The following is a 19,157-nucleotide window of genomic DNA, read 5'->3' on the forward strand; positions in this document are numbered from 1 at the left end:
AAAATGTGCAGTGGTGGAGGGATGGGTGTTCGATCATTGTATGACTGAAATTCAAACGTGAAAGCTTTGTAACTATCTCAGTGACTCAATAATTTCAGAAAAATATATATTTATTTTTTACATGTACCACCTAGGTGGCAATAACTGTGACTGGACGCCTGGATCCTTCTATCCACACTGTTGGAAAAATTGACTTACTTTCTGGTGGCTCATATTTTGGGGGGTATCACAGTACATGATGGTGCTTGGGTTCACTACCCCTGTCTGTGTGCTCAGGCAACACAGGGGCTTGAGCCACGGTCAGCCACCATGTAGGGCAAGCACAATGACCCCTGCGCTATCTCTCCGGGGCTCAGTGTTAGTGCCATGAAGACAGCAGATGTTTAGATTTACACAAGGTTTCTAAAGTTCTTTGATAAATCCAACAAAATAGACATGGAAAGAAGTTTTTCATTTTCTTGATTTTTCCATAAAGGGCACAATTTTTTTTTGTTTGTTTTGTTAAAAACTTGGTCCCATCCAGTGGTGCTGAAGTGGGGTTCATGTACATGCTAGGCAGCTGCTCTACCACTCGAGTTACTTTCAAGTCTCCAAGGGCTTAAATTTGGCTGAGTCTTAAGTAGAAAATCCCCTTTACACTCAAATTTTGTTAATCTTTAAAAATAAAAAAGGAATCACATTTCTCCCAACTTGCAGAAGTCTACACAGTTTCAGATTGCTCTCTAGAGCACATGGGCCCTAGCAAGAGAGTCTCATCTCCCTGATACTGTCACAGTGCATGGAATAAAACCCAGATACTTGGCTCAAGTGCCAGCAGAGAGCACTTCAGAATTAGATTAGAACTTCCTCTTAAAGGATCCTCGAAACCTCACCATGTTCTCTTGTCCAGGTGTTGGCTTTGTTTTACCTGCACTCCTAGCTGAATCGACTTTTACCAAGTCGCACCCCTCGGAAGACAGTAGTCTCTGTGGTCTTTCAGAAGTGCCTAGCAAGAGCCCTGTACCCCCTCTTCCCTCCCCCTCACATCCCAGCAACCTTAGGAAACAGGGAGACTTACTTGAATGGGTGAAGATGGCTTTTCAGTTTCTCTTGCTTCTTCACACCTTTCTCTTTGTTGTAATAACTGCAGGCAAAAGGATTCATAAAGTGAATCTTCATAATCACACATTTGATCAAACAGTTCTTTTGGGTGTTTTTGGGGGTTACACTGGACCATGCTTGGGATCTACTCCTGGCTCTGTGCTAGAGGCTTATTCCCAATGGTACAGGAAGGGCCCCGGAGATGGGAATTAAACCTTGGCCTCTTGGTTGCAGAGTGTACACTCAGTCCACAGCAATCTCTCTAACCTTCGAGCAGTTCATTTTCTTAACAGAAATCGAAATATAAGGAAGGTGATTGCTTTGTGGTAAGTATATGAACTCTGTGGGATTTACTAAGGTTTATGACACAGAGAATTTGTCCTGCATAGTTTTAGGTCATGCCAGTGAAAATGATTCGACTTCGTATGCTTCCGACTGGCAAGGGAGAAGCACGTGTCGTGCAGATTGCTGTTATCACTGTAGCACACAGAAGTGTGTTTGGAGAGGAGAAAGTGGGCTGGCTACGTGCTCACCTCTGCTTACTGCAGCTGCATTCCTCAGGCTTCCTCCTTTTCAGGTGTCCTCTCACTTCTCTTAAGTTCTTAATCTTATCTTGCAGAGCTTCAATCTGGAGGGTTGATCAGTGACACGTTAATACCAGGCAGTTCTGTACTAAGCGCTTGTTTTCAACTCTCTTTTTTGATTCCGTAATTACAGCTATTCATCTAGGATGATGATGAGCTGGGAAACCCACTGGGCACAGACTGTCTACCTCTATTGTTCTAACAAATATGCTACCGATAAATGTTAGCCTATGTCTCTTTTTATCATTGGCGCATTTTCTCAGAATTTTTAAAAGGTCATAGTGTCACGCTCCATTCTCGTCAGACATTTTTTTTCAATCAGAATGATCACGTATCAGTGGAGAGAGATGGAACTTGACTGTTTTAGTGTCATCATCTTTTTTTTTTTTTTTTTTTTGCTTTTGGGTCACACCTGGCGATGCACAGGGGTTACTCCTGGCTCTGCGCTCAGGAATTACCTCTGGCAGTGCTCAGGGGACCATATAGGATGCTGGGAATCAAACCCGGGTCGGCTATGTGCAAGGCAAATGCCCTACCCGCTGTGCTATTGCTCCAGCCCCTGTCATCATCAGTTTTAAAGAGATGAAGTAGATGCAAGGATTGGCCGAGAACCACATCAGGACTGAGGAGCAAAGTTTGCACTGGGGTCACAGAGCCGCGCTCACCTCTTTATCAATGTACGCCTTGTGGTCTTTCCAGGCTCGGGCTGACTGATACAGCTCTCTCTCACAATGGATGGTATCGTTTGGAAGAATGAAGCACCTGGGGAAAAAAAACCCGGAAACATTAGAAATGGTTTCATAGTCTAATATTTTAAAAAAAGGATGAGAGGAGGCAGAGAAATAACTCAAGGGGCTGGAGTGCATGCTTTCCGTGCACGAGAACCACATGCTACCCTGGCAGTACACAGTTCCTGTAATTATACCTGAGTAACTGTGCAAGGAATAGCCCCTGCTGAGCACTGTACTGGGAGCGTCCCCAGAGCACTACTACCCGATTGGCTCCAAAAATAAAAATAAATTAGATGGGCTACTATTGTCACAATAAAAGGTGAATAAAGAAGTGAAAGACAACTAACTACCAGATGGTTTCACCCATAGAGAATTCTAAAGAAGAAAGTCAAACAGAAAACAAAGACTTCAAGTTTAACTTCTAGACTCAGTGAAGACTAAGGTGGTTATCAGAGAGAGACGGGTGAAGTGGGAAGACTGGGAGGAGTGGGTAGTGCGGATGTGTGGAATCTTACACACAGAGAGAGGTGTAAAACTGTGAATCTGTCTTAGATATGAATAGATATCACCTTAAAATTCAAAAGCTAGAGAAACAGTAAAGGAAGTGGAGTTGTCTTCTGAATGCGGATGCACACAGTAGGTTGGAACCGAGACAGAGACAAGAAAAAGTGGCAATGTGACCTGACTGTGGCTGCAGGCAAAGAATGGCCTGGGGGGGTGTTGCTGAGACCCCCCCCCCCCATCAAAGCTAAGCAGTATTGGTGGCCCTACAGCCATGTTTCATCCAACACTTTTGGTTTGAAAGACCCCCTGACTCCTGTGGGGGAAATGCAGGTTTCTAGCAGGAGACCGGGAGCAGCTTGTTGGGAGGCGAGCAGGGCGTTTGCCTTGCAAGCGGCTGACCCGGGTTCGATTCCCAGCATCCCATATGCTCCCCCGAGCACCACCGGGAGTAATTCCTGAGTGCAAAAGCCAGGAGTAACCCCTGAGCATAGCTGAGCATACCCAAAAAGAAAAAAAAATTAAAAGAAAGGTGCTCTCTGCTTATCACATGCAAGTTTTTACTTCCTCAAACATCCCACTAACTGTGAAGCAAAGCAGCAGTGTCAGGAAAAGTAGGGTGAGTGGGATCTGGGGTCAGTCGACACTGCAAAGGAACAGACTCTGGTCTACAGCTCTCCGGCTGAACATGCTGCAGTGACTTCCTGACACAGACCAGTCCTGAAGATACATCCCTGCAGGCTCCTGGGAGCTGCATGCTCCAAGTGATGAAATGAAAGGGAAAATAATTAGAATTTGGAAGGAAGAAAGAACCAAGGCAGTCTGTGAGAGCTGTGAAAGGGATCACCAGAGACTTCTACACTCTCTGGCACTGACTCTGTATTTTACTTTTTTGGGGGGTGGTTGGGGAGCACAGCTCAGGGATCACTTCTGGCATTGCTCAGGAGATCATATACTGGGCCCCGGGATCAAACGAGGCCATTGCATACGAGGCAAATGTGTCCGCCGTCCCGGAGTTTTTATGGAGACCAGTCTTCCAATGACATATTGCCAAGAACTTTATAAAAACTGAATTAATAAAAAAAATACAACTTTGGGGCTTCTTCCAACAACTTCCTAAGAGATACCCACTCCGGAAGGTGCTTGGCTCGCCGGGTCGAGCTCAATACTAGAGGCCAGCAATAGGATGTTGCTTTAATTGAGCAGTGCCAGTGGCAAGCAGGACCACCCTAGCATGCTCGGGGGCTTCAAGTTCAACACCCAGTGGTGCCTGGAGGGTCTTATGCCAGGTCTGGAATTCGGGGCCAAGCACACGCAAGGCATACACCCCCGAGACTCATGCTATCTCCTTACTCTGAAATTACCTTTTTAAATTTTTTTTGCTTTTTGGGTCACACCCAGTGATGCTCAGGGGTTACTCCCAGCTCATGCACTCAGGAATTACTCCCGGTGGTGCTCAGGGGACCACATGGGATGCTGGGAATCCAGCCCAGGTCGGCCACGAGCAAGGCAAACGCCCTGCCCACTCTGCTATTGCCCCAGCCCCGAGAGTACCTTTCAGGAGAGGACAAAATCATAATGCGACCTCATACCTCTTCATCCTCAGCAATGGAAAACAAATTATCTAATGCTTCCTTTTCAGCAGGTCTGACTTTAGGGGAGAGACTCTCCAAACAATAATAGTGAGTTTTGTTGAAATATTGTATGCAATCAAAGTGAAAGTAAAGTGAAATTTATTAGTTGCACAGGTGGGGGGGGCTTAGGGTGGGGGGGCTAGGGGCGTGGGGGGGTTGGGGTGTGAGGGGGTGGGGTGGAGCTATACTGGGATTCTTGGTGGTGGAATATGAGCACTGGTGAAGGGATGGGTATTCGAGCATTGTATAACTGAGATTTAAACCTGAAAACTTTGTAACTTTCCACATGGTGACTCAATAAAAAATTAAAAAAAAATAAAAATTAAAAAAAAATCATAATGCCGGTGGGAAAGAGGTGCGACTTAGGACTCAGACCCCCACGAACGCCTCAAGCTTTCTTACTTGTGTGTCACGCGGACAGTGGAGGGCAGGCCCACGGCGTTGCTGTCTGCCAGCATCATGTCCCTGTTGCCCCCGCTGGCATCCTGGCGCCCCCCGGCGCTCCTGTCATGGCGCTTGGCGATACTCCTGGGCTGCAGCACTTGCAATTCCTCCTCTTCCAGGTTGATGTCATATATTTCACCTTCAAATTCCACGGACAGGGAACGCGTCTGCCGGGTGTGGACAAACCGGGGCTTGTACTCTGGGAATGAGAGAGGACACATACACACAGCTACTCGAATGCCGTTTGGGAAAGGTGATCGCTGGCTCCCTGAGCACCCGGGGAGTGGGCAGGTAGTGTGCTCCGCCCCTGGACGGGCGGGATGAGGCTGCAGACCAGAACGCACAGCACCGACAGACGTGGGGGCGTGGCCTTGCTCTCTCTGCCTAGTTTTCCTGTTGAATGGCTGCTTCTATGGGCCCCAGGCCCTTTATCCCTCAAGGGAGGGGGCATATCTGGGTGATCTCTAAGATCCTTTCCATGTAGAGCATGCTGTGAATTAAAGTTCTAAAAAAAACCCATCCATATCCAAACTTTATTAAATATCCTATAGACATAACACGTTATGGCTTTCAGGCAAAATATAATGTTTCACTTTCATTATTTTCATTATTATTATTTGGTGACTTTCCAGGCTCTGCCCTGCGGGCGGGATACTCTGAGTGCCTTGCCGGGCTCTCAGAGAGGGACGGAGGAATCAAACCCGGGTCAGTGGTGTACAAGGCAAACGTCCTACCCGCTGTGCTATCGCTCCAGCCCCAAACAGTAACAAGTCTCACAATGGAGACGTTACTGGGGCCCACTTGAGCAAATTGATGAACAACAGGAAGACAGACAGAGAGACAGATGACATTCAGCTGTGCCCAGTGCTTACTCCTAGCTCTGTGCTCAGGGATCACTCCTGGGGTACTCTGGAATCATATGCAATACTGTGGCTCAAACTCAAGTATGCTGCATATAAACCTTACCTGCTATAATGTATCTCTAGCCTATATATACAAAGCATAAATAAAAATTAAAACAGACATAAAAAACTAAATATATTAAAACATATACACATATAAACATATATAAACAAAACAATATATAGTAATATGTAGTATCAAATATACATATTTGTTTTGTTTGGTTTTTCAGTATTAGAATAGCTCTTCTGTTAAAACCTGATCATATTGCCATAATATTTATTATAGTAAGCATAAGAACAAAGAAGCTTTTACCTGTTACAATCATTTGGCAAGTTTGCACGACCAATAGCTGTGAAACTTAGAATTATAATCTATAAGCTTCAATGATTCTAAAGTCTTCTCAGGGCAATGAACTGTGTCTTCAAAAGGGAAATATTCTAGATACATTTTATTTGCATAAATAATAGAAGATTGCTAAGAAAGATTAACACTTCCAAAACCTATTTAACACATAGGCAATGGGATATAATGCAGGGGAGAACAATGCATTTTTCAGGTTTGTAGTGAGCGTTGGAAAAGTGCACAGTATTCTAGAGAAGAGCGTAACTGTGCTGCTTATCAGATGCACATGGGGTCTGTGCAGATGGATGTCTTCCAAAAGATCTAGAAAAGGAATTACCAGACTTGAGTCACTTTTACATCATGCCACTAGATGGCACTAGACTCTTATTCTTAATGGAAGGTGCTGGATAGTTGGTTTTCCTGTCTATTTCATAGGGGTTTTATACAAAAGTGTTTAGGCAGTGTTTTTCCTATTAATTAGACTATTTTGACCTTGCCAGTCAACAGAAAGATCAGAGAAATGTCTTAATACATAAATCCCTCTTAAAAAAGTGTTTATGATTGGCCAGAGCAATAGCACAGTGACTAGAGTGCTTGCCTTGCACATAGCTGATCTGGCCTTGATCCCCGAGCCCCACCAGGAGTGCTCCCTGAGCACTGCCTGTCGTGGCCCCCAAACAAAACCAAACAAGGCATTTATGCTTTTTCCTTTAGTTAAATGAACAAGCGCTGAAATTTTGGTTCTCATTTTTACTTTCTTTTTTTTCTTTCCTTCTCTAAACAATTTAAAGTAAAAACAGACCATAAGACAATAATGTTTAGGTAAGATAAAATGGACTTAAACTACACCCTTTGCCCTTATCCATACCCTTTGTTTCCATACAACTCTTTAATGTGTGTGTACATTTAGTGTCTAGTGGTTTTGATAATTGCATTTTATGCTCCAGGGAAAATATCCTATGCTTAAATGAAAACCAAAATGCAAATTAGGTTAGCTTTTACATGAAAAAATTGGCATTTTTTAAAAAAATTTTTCAGTTTGGGGGGCCTTACCCAGGGCTTCCTTCTAGCTCTGTGCTCAGGGGGTGCTGGCAGTCAAGTGCCTTACTGGCTGGACTACCTCTGTAGCACTCTTTGATTGGAAAAAATAATTGTTTGCTTATGTTCATAAAACTATACCATTGATAAGATCCAAAATATTGGAGTCAGTCCTTTGTCTCTCTAATGTCTACTCACACAGGCTTTGGGCTACCCCCCCCCCCATGTACACCCAAGTGACCCCTTACTTGGCGCCCCCTGGTTTCTGAGGAACTGCCGCTGACTCTTCCTCTGGCTTCTGCTGGCTCGGTAGCTGGTCTCTCCGCAGTGGCATTCTCTGTCCTTGTCATGAAAGCCACGGGAGTAGAGGTTTCGTGTGCTCTGTCGGGCTGTGAGCAGGTCGGTAGAGCCTTTACACTTGTGAATCCGAAGTTTGCCTGATGTGTCCTCGATGCACTGCCACTTCTGCAAAAAGCCAACGAGGAAGAGTGACTGTCAGACCCAGCTCTGACTGGTGGCCCTCGGCTCTGTGTAGCCCTGGCTTCTTTCCTCTAGGTGAGCATTCCCCTAACAGGTCCTTCTTTTATGTGATCCTGGACTAAGTTTCCTCTCACCCTTTCAATGAATTGATTCACTTTTAGTTTTTAGCACATACCTGACTATTTGGCGGAGCAACAGCACAGTGGGTAGGGCGTTTGCTTTGCACTCGGGTTACCTGGGTTTGATTCCTCTGTCCTTCTCGGAGAACCTGGCAAGCTACTGAGAATATCCCGCCCGCACAGCAGAGCCTGGCAAGCTACCCATGTCGTATTCGATATGTCAGAAACAGTAACAAGTCTCACAATGAAGACGTTAGTGGTGCCTGCTCGAACAATGGGATGACAGTGCTACAGTGCTATAGTGCTACCCAACTCTATTCAGGGACCACTACTGGCAGTGCTCGGGGGTCCATATACAAAGCGAGGATCAAACTGAGGCCAGCTGTGTGCAAGGCAAGCACTTAACCCTCTGTATTATCTCTCAGGCCCACCTCCCGCTCCTTTTCTGGTTATGTTTTACACTTCAAACAGAGGAGAGTGACATGACCGGGAATAAGAACTGCGGCTATGAAGCTCAAGTCCAACACTGTATCTATACATCCTTAGCACGCAGACTAAACAAGTCCTGAAGGAACCATGGGCCAGTCTTGACTCACCCGCCGCCCAGCACAGCTGTCAGAGCCATTTTCACCAGCCCCCTCTGGCTCTGCAAAAACAAACATGGCTGCTTTGTTCCTGGCCCTGGGATTCCTCCTGGGAGCCCGGGAAAGAGTGGAGCAGAAGGAAGACAGAGATGAATTTCATTTGACTCCGCCACAGGGCCAGCGAAGTTCACAACTCTGCAGACATTAGCAGAGGTGTCAGGTTTGCGTTTAGCCATCTACAAAATTGGCACCACCTGGCAGGGCTGCCAGCTCCAGAGGCAGCACAAGACACACACACACACACACACACACACACACACACACACACACACACACACCACACATGCACACACAGAGCGGGTGCTGGGTTTTTGAGTTTGGGTCTTTTATTAAGAACGCCAGGAACCCTGGTGGTGGGAAATGTACTCTGGTGAAGGAACAGTAGAACGTTCTATGACTGAGACCCAATCATGAACAACCTTGTAACTGTGTATCTCACTGCAATCCAGTAAGAAATAAAAAATAAAACACATAATGTCAAGGATACTGCAGGCCCAATGCTGGATCGATAGGCACAATCTTGGGTTTTGGTGTCCCTCAGGCCCTCAGTGTCCTCTTATGCTCTAGAACTTGACCCAGTGTTCCTTGTATGAGCTTTTCCATCTCTTACTTTAAAAAAAAAGTGGGGTGTTGCTGAGGTCAGTTACTGGTGTACTTGCCCTGCCCCTATCTCCATAGGTTGTTGTAAGTAAAACTCCGAGTGACTAAAAGGGAGAGCACTGTGCTGGGAATCCCCATAAATATGTACTACAAATCTTTGTATATAAAGTTTAACTTTACTCTTCTGAAAATAAATAAATAAGCAGGGCTGAGAATGTGGCTCAGTAGGAAAGTACATGTCTTGCATGTGGGAGACTGGGAATTTCATCCTTGGCACCGTAAAAAAATAAAATAAGATAAATTAAATTAAAAATAATCCCCCCCAACAAAACCCCAAAAGCCGAAACCCAAGTTAAGAAATCCCTGTAAAATGAAAAAAGAAACCAATTGCTTATAAAAAAAAATTTCCCCCCTTTTCTGCACCCACTCTAAAACATAAATTTAAGAAAGCAGGACAAATATTCATCTTCACTTAAGTGGACCACAGTTGTTAAAACATATAGGGTAGCAAACTTTACTTTTACCCCTAAAAAAATATGATTATTCTATAAAGGATTTAAATATGGAATTTACTTATGCTTAAAAGGGACACATTTCTTAAGTGTGACCAGAACAATAATATTTGTAAAATTGTGTTTGTTATGCCAGTTATATAGTTTCAAGTACATATAAAATAGTGCCTAAAAATATTAAAATTCTTTCATGTATCACCCATAATGGCTTTACACACCCCACAAGGTACTTGTATGACATTAATAGGATATGCTTGGGTATCATATTGGTTTCAAAGTGTCCAATACAAGGAACTTAGATGATCTTGGTTAGAAGACAAAACGGTTTACAAAATGGTATATGACCACACATAATGGATCGAGATGCAGAGTCACAGTTTGTTTTCTCTTTACGAAGTTATATGCATTTAATAACAGCTGAATTATCAGAGCTACCTTTGAATTTTGAGTGTATATGCCCTAATCCCAGACATAGAGGATGAGTTACAGGATTTCGCTTTAACCCCCATACGCTCCTTGCAGCTGAAATGACAAGCAGGGGAGAAGAGAAACGCCATGTCTAAATAACTTAAGGCAAAGGAGCCGTGAGCCAGATTATGACTTTCTGGTGAGGAAAGTTCTGGTGAGAAAAGGAAGTTGGTCTAGAGAGGCTCTAATGCAGCAAGGTTGAAAATAACTTCAGTTAAAGAGATGGGGATGCAAAGTTTGGCTACGTGTATACCAAAGAGGAACCAATTCATTGACAAGTAATAGAATAGTCTTTATACACTCTCAGCTGAAAACCACAGAGCACTGATCTCTTGGTTGTGCCGGCCAATGTGGATGCAGTGACCCAGCAAAAGCTTTTAAAAAGATGTCTAATTTAATTCTCATATCTAAAAATCCCACAGGTCGAGGCTCCCTGCTAGCACATTAAGCTGTGCCAGGAGACTCTAGAGGTCCCAATGTCACTGAATTCTGTGACTCAATTTCTAGAGCTACTTTAGACATCCCTGCCTCACAAAGATGGCCCCACAAGATATTCTCTGCATCCTCTCTTTTTCAGTCCTAGAACCAGCCCCACTATTCCTTGCCCAGTATAAGCTCAAATTATTTTATATACATATTACTTTCTTCACAATCATTAGCCCATTGCATGTATATTTTATACACATGCAATTCACTCTCTTTCCAGAATTGGCTAGATGTCTCCTGTTACCCACCTCCCAGAATAAACAAATCTACAGAAACCAGAAACTTCTCACCTTTGCAGCTCAGATACACACCATATAAACAACAACACCACGGGGCTGCAGCAATAGCACAGTTGGTAGGGTGTTTGCTTTGCACTCGGCCAACTCGGGTTCAATTCCCAGCATCCCATATGGTCCCCCGAGTACCACCAGGAGTAATTCCTGAGTGCAGAGCCAGGAGTAACCTCTGTGCATTGCCAGGTGCGACCCAAAAATCGGAAAAAAACCCCCAAAAAATCAAAACAAAAAAACCCATCAAAAACATTTCCCACAGAATGCTGGAGAGACTTTCTCTGCAGAAGCCCCCACCGTGTTAGTCCGGTGTGTTTTTCCTCTAAGAAACTTGCATTGCTCTTGCCTTTTCTCTCTCCTGGTAAATTATTTTATCACTCCATAGCTTGGGCCCAGTAGGATCTGGGTTCGAGCTCCTCTCCCTGCAGTGGATATAGTTGGTCTTCACATTAAGGCTTTGGCTCCCTCAGATATGACCAATTAGCTTGAGAAGGTGCCATGGAATTCTCAACAATGTTTTCAAAACTGATGCACAACTCTATTAGGAGATAATTACATGCCACCTAGAATTCTAGCTGTGCAAGTATCGCCTAAGTAGATGATAAACTTTCATAGTTCCCAAAACTGGGAAATACGTGATGTGTGAGTGTCTATATCTCTGTCTTAAATCCAAATGGCTTGGTTTATCCATCCACTTTGTAATCTCCATTTCAAACATTCAAAAATGGAGAGTTGACTACTTAATGCCCTAGTAGCAGCAGATGTGACCAGTGGCATCACAATTGACCATCAAATAGAAGCTTAAGAAATTCTCTGATTTCCTATCAGAGTAAATATTATGGTCACCTTAATTGCTAAACATAATAGCCTTCTTATATCTTTTCATCATTCCAATTTATACTAACTTTAGTGCAAATACTAGCATGTATTAACAGTGAAAAAGAAACTGGAGAGATAGTTCAGAGAGCAGGTGCTTGCCTCACAGACTGCAGACCCGGGTTCAATTTCTGGCATCCTATACGGTCCCCTGAGCTCAGCCAGGAGTAAATTGAGTAAATTCCTGAGTGTAGGGTCAGGAGTAAGCCCTGAGCAGTGCTGAGATGCTTTCCAAACAACAACAGCAAAACCAAGCAAATTAAACAACAGCAAAACATACTTTACTTTTATTACACATTTTTTATATTTTAAAAAATGTCCCTGGTATCTTTATTTTTTATTTTTGCCTGGAAGAGCTGAAGGTACAAGTAAGTTCTGGAAAGCACATGAATACAGTTTTAGTGACTTAGTCTTACTTCTAATTTCAAATTCCACGTTGATTTCCAATAGGATAGAGATGCAGAAAATGTACCTTTTCTGAAAAATTAAACATAACCACCCCTGAGAGCTGACTCTGTCCTTGGCACTGATTGAAAATCAAATAGAGGGGCTGGAGCAATAGTACAGCGGGTACGGCATTTGCCTTGCACGAGGCCGACCCGGGTTCGATTCCCAGCATCTCATATGGTCCCCCGAGCACCACCAGGGGTAATTCCTGAGTGCAGAGCCAGGAGTAACTCCTGTGCATTGCCGAGTGTGATCCAAAAACCAAAAAAAAAAAAAAAAAAAAGAAAAAGAAAAAGAAAAAGAAAAAAAGAAAAAAATTTAAAAAAAAAGAAAAATCAAATACATGGGCTAGATGGATAGTACAGTGGCTAGGGTGCTTGTCTTGTAAATGGCTGCTGCATATATGATCCCTGGTATCCCATATGGTTCAAGCCCAGTTGGGAGTGAACCCTGAGGGCAGAGCCAGAAGTAAGCCCTAAGCATTGTCAGGTGTGGCGAAAAAATACAACCCCTCCTCCTCTCGTCTAAAAAAATAAAAAACCCACAAAGGAAAGGAACAAAAAAATTAAATACATACACATATTTGCATGTATATGAACATAATACTACATGAACTGACACTACATAGAGATACACTTACACATGTTCATACATATAATAAGCGCCAACGACAAAAATATCAATTATTTCCTATACTATGGACCCTTTGAACAAGTCATCAACCCTATTAGAGCAAGTAGTTAAAAGCTTTAAAATCTCAGTGTTCAGTAGGCAATGAATTTTAATGAAATGTAATTAGCACACATTTGCCACAGTCATCTTAGTATTCAATATCATGATAATTTTCATGACTTTGTAATAAAATCTTGAAATAGTTATAACTAAAATGGTCATATTACTTAGCAAGTCTACAGAGGGAACGGAAGAAAGAATCTTTAAAAGCCCTAGGTATGAATTTAAAAAATGCTTCAGTAAGAATTAGAATTGATGTCATTTACTCATTTTGGAGAAATAGTATGTGTTAAGTTTTCTAATTGCTTGGTGAAGATTTTTATTTTGGGGGAAAAAAGGTATCAAACAATTTTGGGGGTGTGTATATTTATTACTGTACCAAGTAAAAGTTGGGAACTCTAAATCCCATTTCAAATGTTCATGGGAGAAGCTGAAGTCAAACAAGTAATAATAACCTGTATAGGAATTAGTGCTCCATATAAACTGTTGAAATTAGTTGAAATCTTTTGGATGTGAATGTGTTACTTCAGGTGACTTATATTAAGATTCTCAGACTTGGTTTAACTTCGTCTCAGGTTTAACTTTGCTAAAGCACCAAATGTATATATTTTTGTCACAGAGCTCTGCTTTATGTTTTAGTAATAAAGATTAAGCGCACGAGGGGATCAGGGGAAAGGAGTTAGGCTGGAGAGATTTATGGGCCACGTTGCTTACAAAGCATGCTTTGCACGTGGGACACCTTGTCTCTGTCCCTGACATCACATGTCTCCTCAGGCACTGCTGGGAGTGAACTGTAAGCACAGAGCCAGGAGTAGTCCCTGAGCACTGTGAGGTGTGAGCCAAAAACAAAAATAATAGAGCTTTAGATGAAGCTGGAGACAGGTTGATTCATCTATAATTATAGTACAAATGAGGATAAATGGACTTTCTAAAGTAGCTACAAACAATGTTCCGCATATTAGGTGTTATGTTCTACATATACCATACTGTACTTGCCATTGCAATCAAAATGAACTGTTATTTTGCTATATTTAAATTATACTTCAATTTAAAAACTAACAGGTGATTAAGTTAAAAAAAAAAGAACACCCAAAATGAAAGGGCTGGAGAGACAGATCAGTGGATAGGGCATTCGCCTTGCACATGGCCTACCTGGATTCAATACCTGGGACTTATTTCTGAGCTCCACAAGGAGTGATCCTTGAGCACAGAGCCAGAGGCAAGCTCTGAGCACCACTGTGTGTGCTCCCCCCACCCCACAAGCCACTAAACAAACTCCAAAACATAAACCCACAACAAAAATGAGAGCCAGAGAGATAAGACAGGGGTTAATCGTCTTCCCTTGCACATGGCTGACCCTTAGCACCACATATGATCCTTCTGAGCACAGAACCAAGAGCCCTCTGAGCACAAAGCCAGGATCCTTAAGCACAGATGAGTGTGACACAATCTCAATACCTGAATATACATATATATATATATACACACACATATATATACACACATACATATATAAAGGGAAAAAAAAGAACTGCTCAGCTTGAAAGCTACTAAAAGTAACAAAATAATAAGGTAAGTTTGCATTGCAGAAAATTTTAGTAGAGAGATGGAAGAGTGAGGCACCTGCAAATAGGAAATGCAGTCCCTTTAAGAAACAAGCTTGCTAAACAAGAATCCTCGCAGAAGTACAGATGGCACCTGTTTTGCTTATACCTATGCCTTAAATTTATCAGTACATTGGAATATCTCCAAATCTGCTTCCATTTTCTCGAGCTACTCACTGCTGTAAATTCTACTCTTGCTTTCTAGGACAACATCATAATAACTTAGTGTACATTCATTCCACAAATATTTCTGCATACATATTATGGGCGAAGTTCTAGATAAACTACTCAAGTCATTCTTAGGTTATTATTTCATTTAGCTTTTCCACCTACACTGAGTCTTGTTTTTGGGAAAAGATCACACCTCACACTCTTGAATTATTCCCTGAAGTCAGCCTTGACTTACTCCATTACTATTTATGTCTTAGTGCTTCTGATTTGAGAATATAAATATCTCTTGGTACATAATAGCTGATGATGAAGAGAAACTGACTCTGGTAGAAGAATTCAACTGTGCAGTTTGATGGGAGGAATCATAGCAAATGAGAAATATGTCAAATGCCTTGCACACAATTCTATTAAATACCATCTACACCCTCATCATTCTTTTTCTTTTTTTACAGTTAGAAAGCTTTCATGTTTGAGTTTCAGCTATATAATGCTCGAATACCCATCCTTCCATCAGCATATTTCCAGCACCAATGTCCCCAGTATCCCTCCCTCCCTCCTTCAGCCCTCCCCCGCCTCTACTCATCATTCTTATCATATATTAAACTCTGTCTTGCTGCCAGGCACTGCTCCAGAACACTTTATGTAAGTTTATTCTTTTAGGCTTTACAACAATCTAAAGAGTTATCATAACCCATTTATTAGAGTAATAGTTTATAGTAATGCATGTCACTTACGTACTCTTTAGGACTCACAAATGACCATTCAGACCAGTAGTGCGTACTGAATAAAGTCTAGCTGGAAAAGCCTGGATTTGGATATCCGCTTTTCCACATTAATATGAGATCTTGACCATGTGAACTATACAATCTAAGCTTTTAGAGGATCAAGGGCATCAGAGATAACATACACAAACAACCTGGCATGTGGGAGTTTCAACAAAGGAGTTGCTAATGTAATTATCCTTCCAGTATACAGTTTATTCACTGTAACTGTCATCCCATTGCTCATCGATTTGCTAGAGCGGGCACCAGTAACATTTCCATTGTGAGGCTTGTTGTTACTGTTTTAGGCATATCGAATATGCCACGGGTAGCTTGCCAGGCTCTGCCATTCGGGGGAAATCCTCTCAGTAGCTTGCCAGGCTCTCTGAGAGGGGCGAAGGAATCAAACCCAGGTCGGCTGCGTGCAAGGTAAACGCCCTACTCACTGTGCTATCACTCCAGGCCACACAGTTTATTACTTCAAGAATTTGATTTAGTGCACCTCCATTCTGGGGTTGCCTCCACCACAACTTAGGATACGTAATTCATCTTACTTTATGGGGTACTTTCTGGTCTCCTCTCTGGAGAAACCCTCTCTCCGTATCTCTGTGTCTCTGTCTCTGTCTCTCTCTCCTCTCCATATCCTTAAATTTAAAAATATTCTTTTTCTTTTTTTGGGGGGGGTCAAATCCTGGCAGTGCTCAGGGTTTACTCCTGGGTCTGTGCTCAGGAATTACTCCTGGAAAGGGCTCGGGAGTCATATGGTGCATAACTGGGGATCAAACCAGGTCAGCTACATGTGAAATAAGTGACTTACTTGCTTGCATTTTATTGATTTTTAGGCAGATATTTATTTGTTCTAAAATAATATTTTAGGCTGTTATAATATTGCTAAAGTTTTGGCACAAAATTACTGCGTACCATCACTACTACCAAAGTTTTCATTTATTTTATAAAATAGTTTTGAAGTGAAAAATAGTTCATATAAAGCAATTAGTTCAATATTAGACTATCATAGAATTCTGATTACTTCCATTGCCTGCGGTAACCACTAAATAATCATCATAGCTTTTACACTTTGGATAATATGTATTTTTTAGATTGGTTAAGGATGTTCTGTATTCTTATTTATACCATACCCATGTCCCTTTTCATGAGTAAAAAGCAAAAACCGTCTGGCACAACTTTTTCAAAGGAACACTGCAAGGAAAGCTTAATTTTATGCACATTAACAAATACAGATTAGCTCTCCATTAGTAAGTCATTACATTTGGTCACAATGCAGTTTGAATCCTATTTTCTGAAATGTCACAGTCATACAACAATTCTCTGAAAACCCTATTCTCCTTTATGCCAGCACCAGTATCCTGAAAAACATCACCTGCACGCGAACATGTGCTTAGAATTTTCATCTCAACACCAGGGAATTCCAAGGATACCATCTCAACATTCCATTCAACTGGCTGCACAGCCAAACTTCCACTCACAAATATGAAATAGTTATTTGTACTAAGAAGATTCTTTTCTATTTCTTCTGAGATGGGAGGAGAGAGGGTGAGTGAAAAGGAAGAAGCAGCGGAAATGTTTTATTCTTTAGGCGTCACTACTTATTGATTTCTAGGATTTCCAAGCAATGCTCAGGGGACCCGGGTGCCACTCCAAGTGATACCAGACTGACTGGGCCAGATGATTCAGGTTGTGCCTGGTGATGCAGTGTTGGCGAACTAGCTGTGCCATCCTGGTGGGTTTTGCCTCTCACTGAAGAACTCCCTCACCTCTATTCCTTTAGATTTTATTTTATTTTTATTTATGTTTGTTTGTTTATTTATTTATTTATTTTTGCTTTTTTTGGGTCACAATCGGCAATGCACAGGGGTTACTCCTAGCTCTGCACTCAGGAATTACTCCTTGTGTGCTCAGGGGACCATATGGGATGCTGGGATTTGAACCTGGGTCGGGCGCATGCAAGGCAAACGCCCTACCCAATGTGCTATCCTCCAGCCCCCTCTTCCTTTAGATTTTAATCTAGATGATCACCTGTGAAAGGCCAAGTTGGGGCATTGGATCAAGTATGATACCTGTGGTTTGGAGAAAATAAAATAGGGGAATTGTCCGGGCTAATAATCAATAGCCAACATTTGTGGAGTTCTTGCTCTGTGTCTGCTGCTGTTCCAAATATGTGATATATTTAACTTATACAGGCTTTACAGAAACTCTATGAGAGTTTTTTTTTATTGTGTCCATTTTATCATGATTGTGATTTGGTTGGGGCTGAGGACACAGTCAGCAGTGCTTGGGATTTGTTCCTGGCTCTGTGCTCAGGGATCACTCCCGATGGGATAATAGGGACCACAAATGGTGCCGCATATTGAATCTGGGTGGGCCACACAAAAGCAGATGCCTAATCCACTATACTACAGCCTGGACCCTATTGCATTCTGTTTACCGATGAAGAAACTGAGGTAGGTGGGTTAAATAAATTGTTCTTGATCACACAGCAAGAAAACTGTGGGCATGTGATGGAATCCCAGAAGAACCCCAATGAAAACACCCATCAGAGAGGAGATTGGCTAGTGGTGGAGCACGAGGCTTCAGGTGGAGGTGGAGGTGAGGCAGAAGCAGCGTCCATCAAGCGAGTATTACAGTTAAGAGATGGGGAAGAGGAGAGCCTGGCCAAGGCAGACCAGTGAGAGTGCTCGGAGAGATGAAACAACATCAATTAAATAGGGTCAGGTGTTATCACATAGCATATGAGTAAAGTGGACTTGCATTTATTTCTGACTGGAACATCATTAAATGTGAGAGTGAACCTTGTGCACTGCATTTTGGAAACACACAGAAGCCACGGCATCAAAGTCGCTGCCTAACTGTCTGAATCTTTTCTTCAGTGTGGATCTTCAGAACCCCCACGAGGTTCAGGATGGCAGTGGGGTCCCTGATCTGACCTTCCCCTCTGTTCACACAAGAGCCAGGAAAATGATTTATTTTTTCGCTTTTTGGGTCACACCCGGCGATGCACAGGGTTACTCCTGGCTCTGCACTCAGGAATTATGCCTGGCGGTGCTCAGGGAACCATATGGGATGCTGGGAATCAAACCTGGGTCAGCCATGTGCAAGGCAAACGCCCTACTTGCTGTGCTATTGCTCCAGCCGCATGAAAATTTTTAATCTCAAGAGCCATGTGGCTTTTTTCTTTTTGCTCTTTTTTTGGGGGTCACACCTGGCGATGCACAGGGGTTACTCCTGGCTTTGCACTCAGGAATCACTCCTGGCGGTGCTCAGGGGACCATGTGGGATGCTGGGAATCGAACCTGGGTCGGCCACTTGCAAGGCAAAGGCCCTACCCGCTGTGCTATTGCTCCAGCCCCAAGAGCCATGTGGCTTTAACCAGGACTCAGTGAGCTTCTGGGAAAAGGTCATCAATTCTAGACAGTGAACTATTCTAGCTAGATCTTACTGCTACATACTTTTTAAATTCCTATTCTGCAGATGATCACCAGAGGTTGGAGGAAGCTATGGGCACAGGGGAAATTTTTGGATGAGAACTTAGATACTGGATCTAAACCAACTTTTAGTCAACAAGGTACATTATCATTTCCTCTGCTTTAGCAGAGATCCTTTCAGGATTCTATACACATCATTGATACAAGAGAAAGGCAAACTAAAAAGAGTTTTTTGGGGAAAAAAGGGCGAAGAGCGAAATGAAT

At 42.7% G+C, this 19,157-nt stretch overlaps 1 protein-coding gene across 7 annotated transcripts in view; it reads right to left on the minus strand.

Annotated features, from left to right (window-relative positions):
* Positions 1-19,157, minus strand: part of SULF1 (sulfatase 1) — a 182,021-nt gene that overhangs the window by 16,202 nt on the left and 146,662 nt on the right. For all 7 annotated transcript variants that reach the window (XM_055127400.1, XM_012936068.2, XM_055127396.1 and 4 more), the window contains 5 exons: positions 7,509-7,725; positions 4,933-5,173; positions 2,330-2,426; positions 1,614-1,708; positions 1,058-1,123 (listed from right to left, as the gene is read on the minus strand). In XM_055127400.1, the coding sequence (XP_054983375.1) occupies positions 1,058-1,123; positions 1,614-1,708; positions 2,330-2,426; positions 4,933-5,173; positions 7,509-7,725 (716 nt within the window). The remainder of the gene's footprint in view (positions 1-1,057; positions 1,124-1,613; positions 1,709-2,329; positions 2,427-4,932; positions 5,174-7,508; positions 7,726-19,157) is intronic.

Source organism: Sorex araneus, chromosome 2 (genome assembly GCF_027595985.1).
Source record: "Sorex araneus isolate mSorAra2 chromosome 2, mSorAra2.pri, whole genome shotgun sequence".
In the NCBI taxonomy this organism is placed as follows: domain Eukaryota; kingdom Metazoa; phylum Chordata; class Mammalia; order Eulipotyphla; family Soricidae; genus Sorex; species Sorex araneus.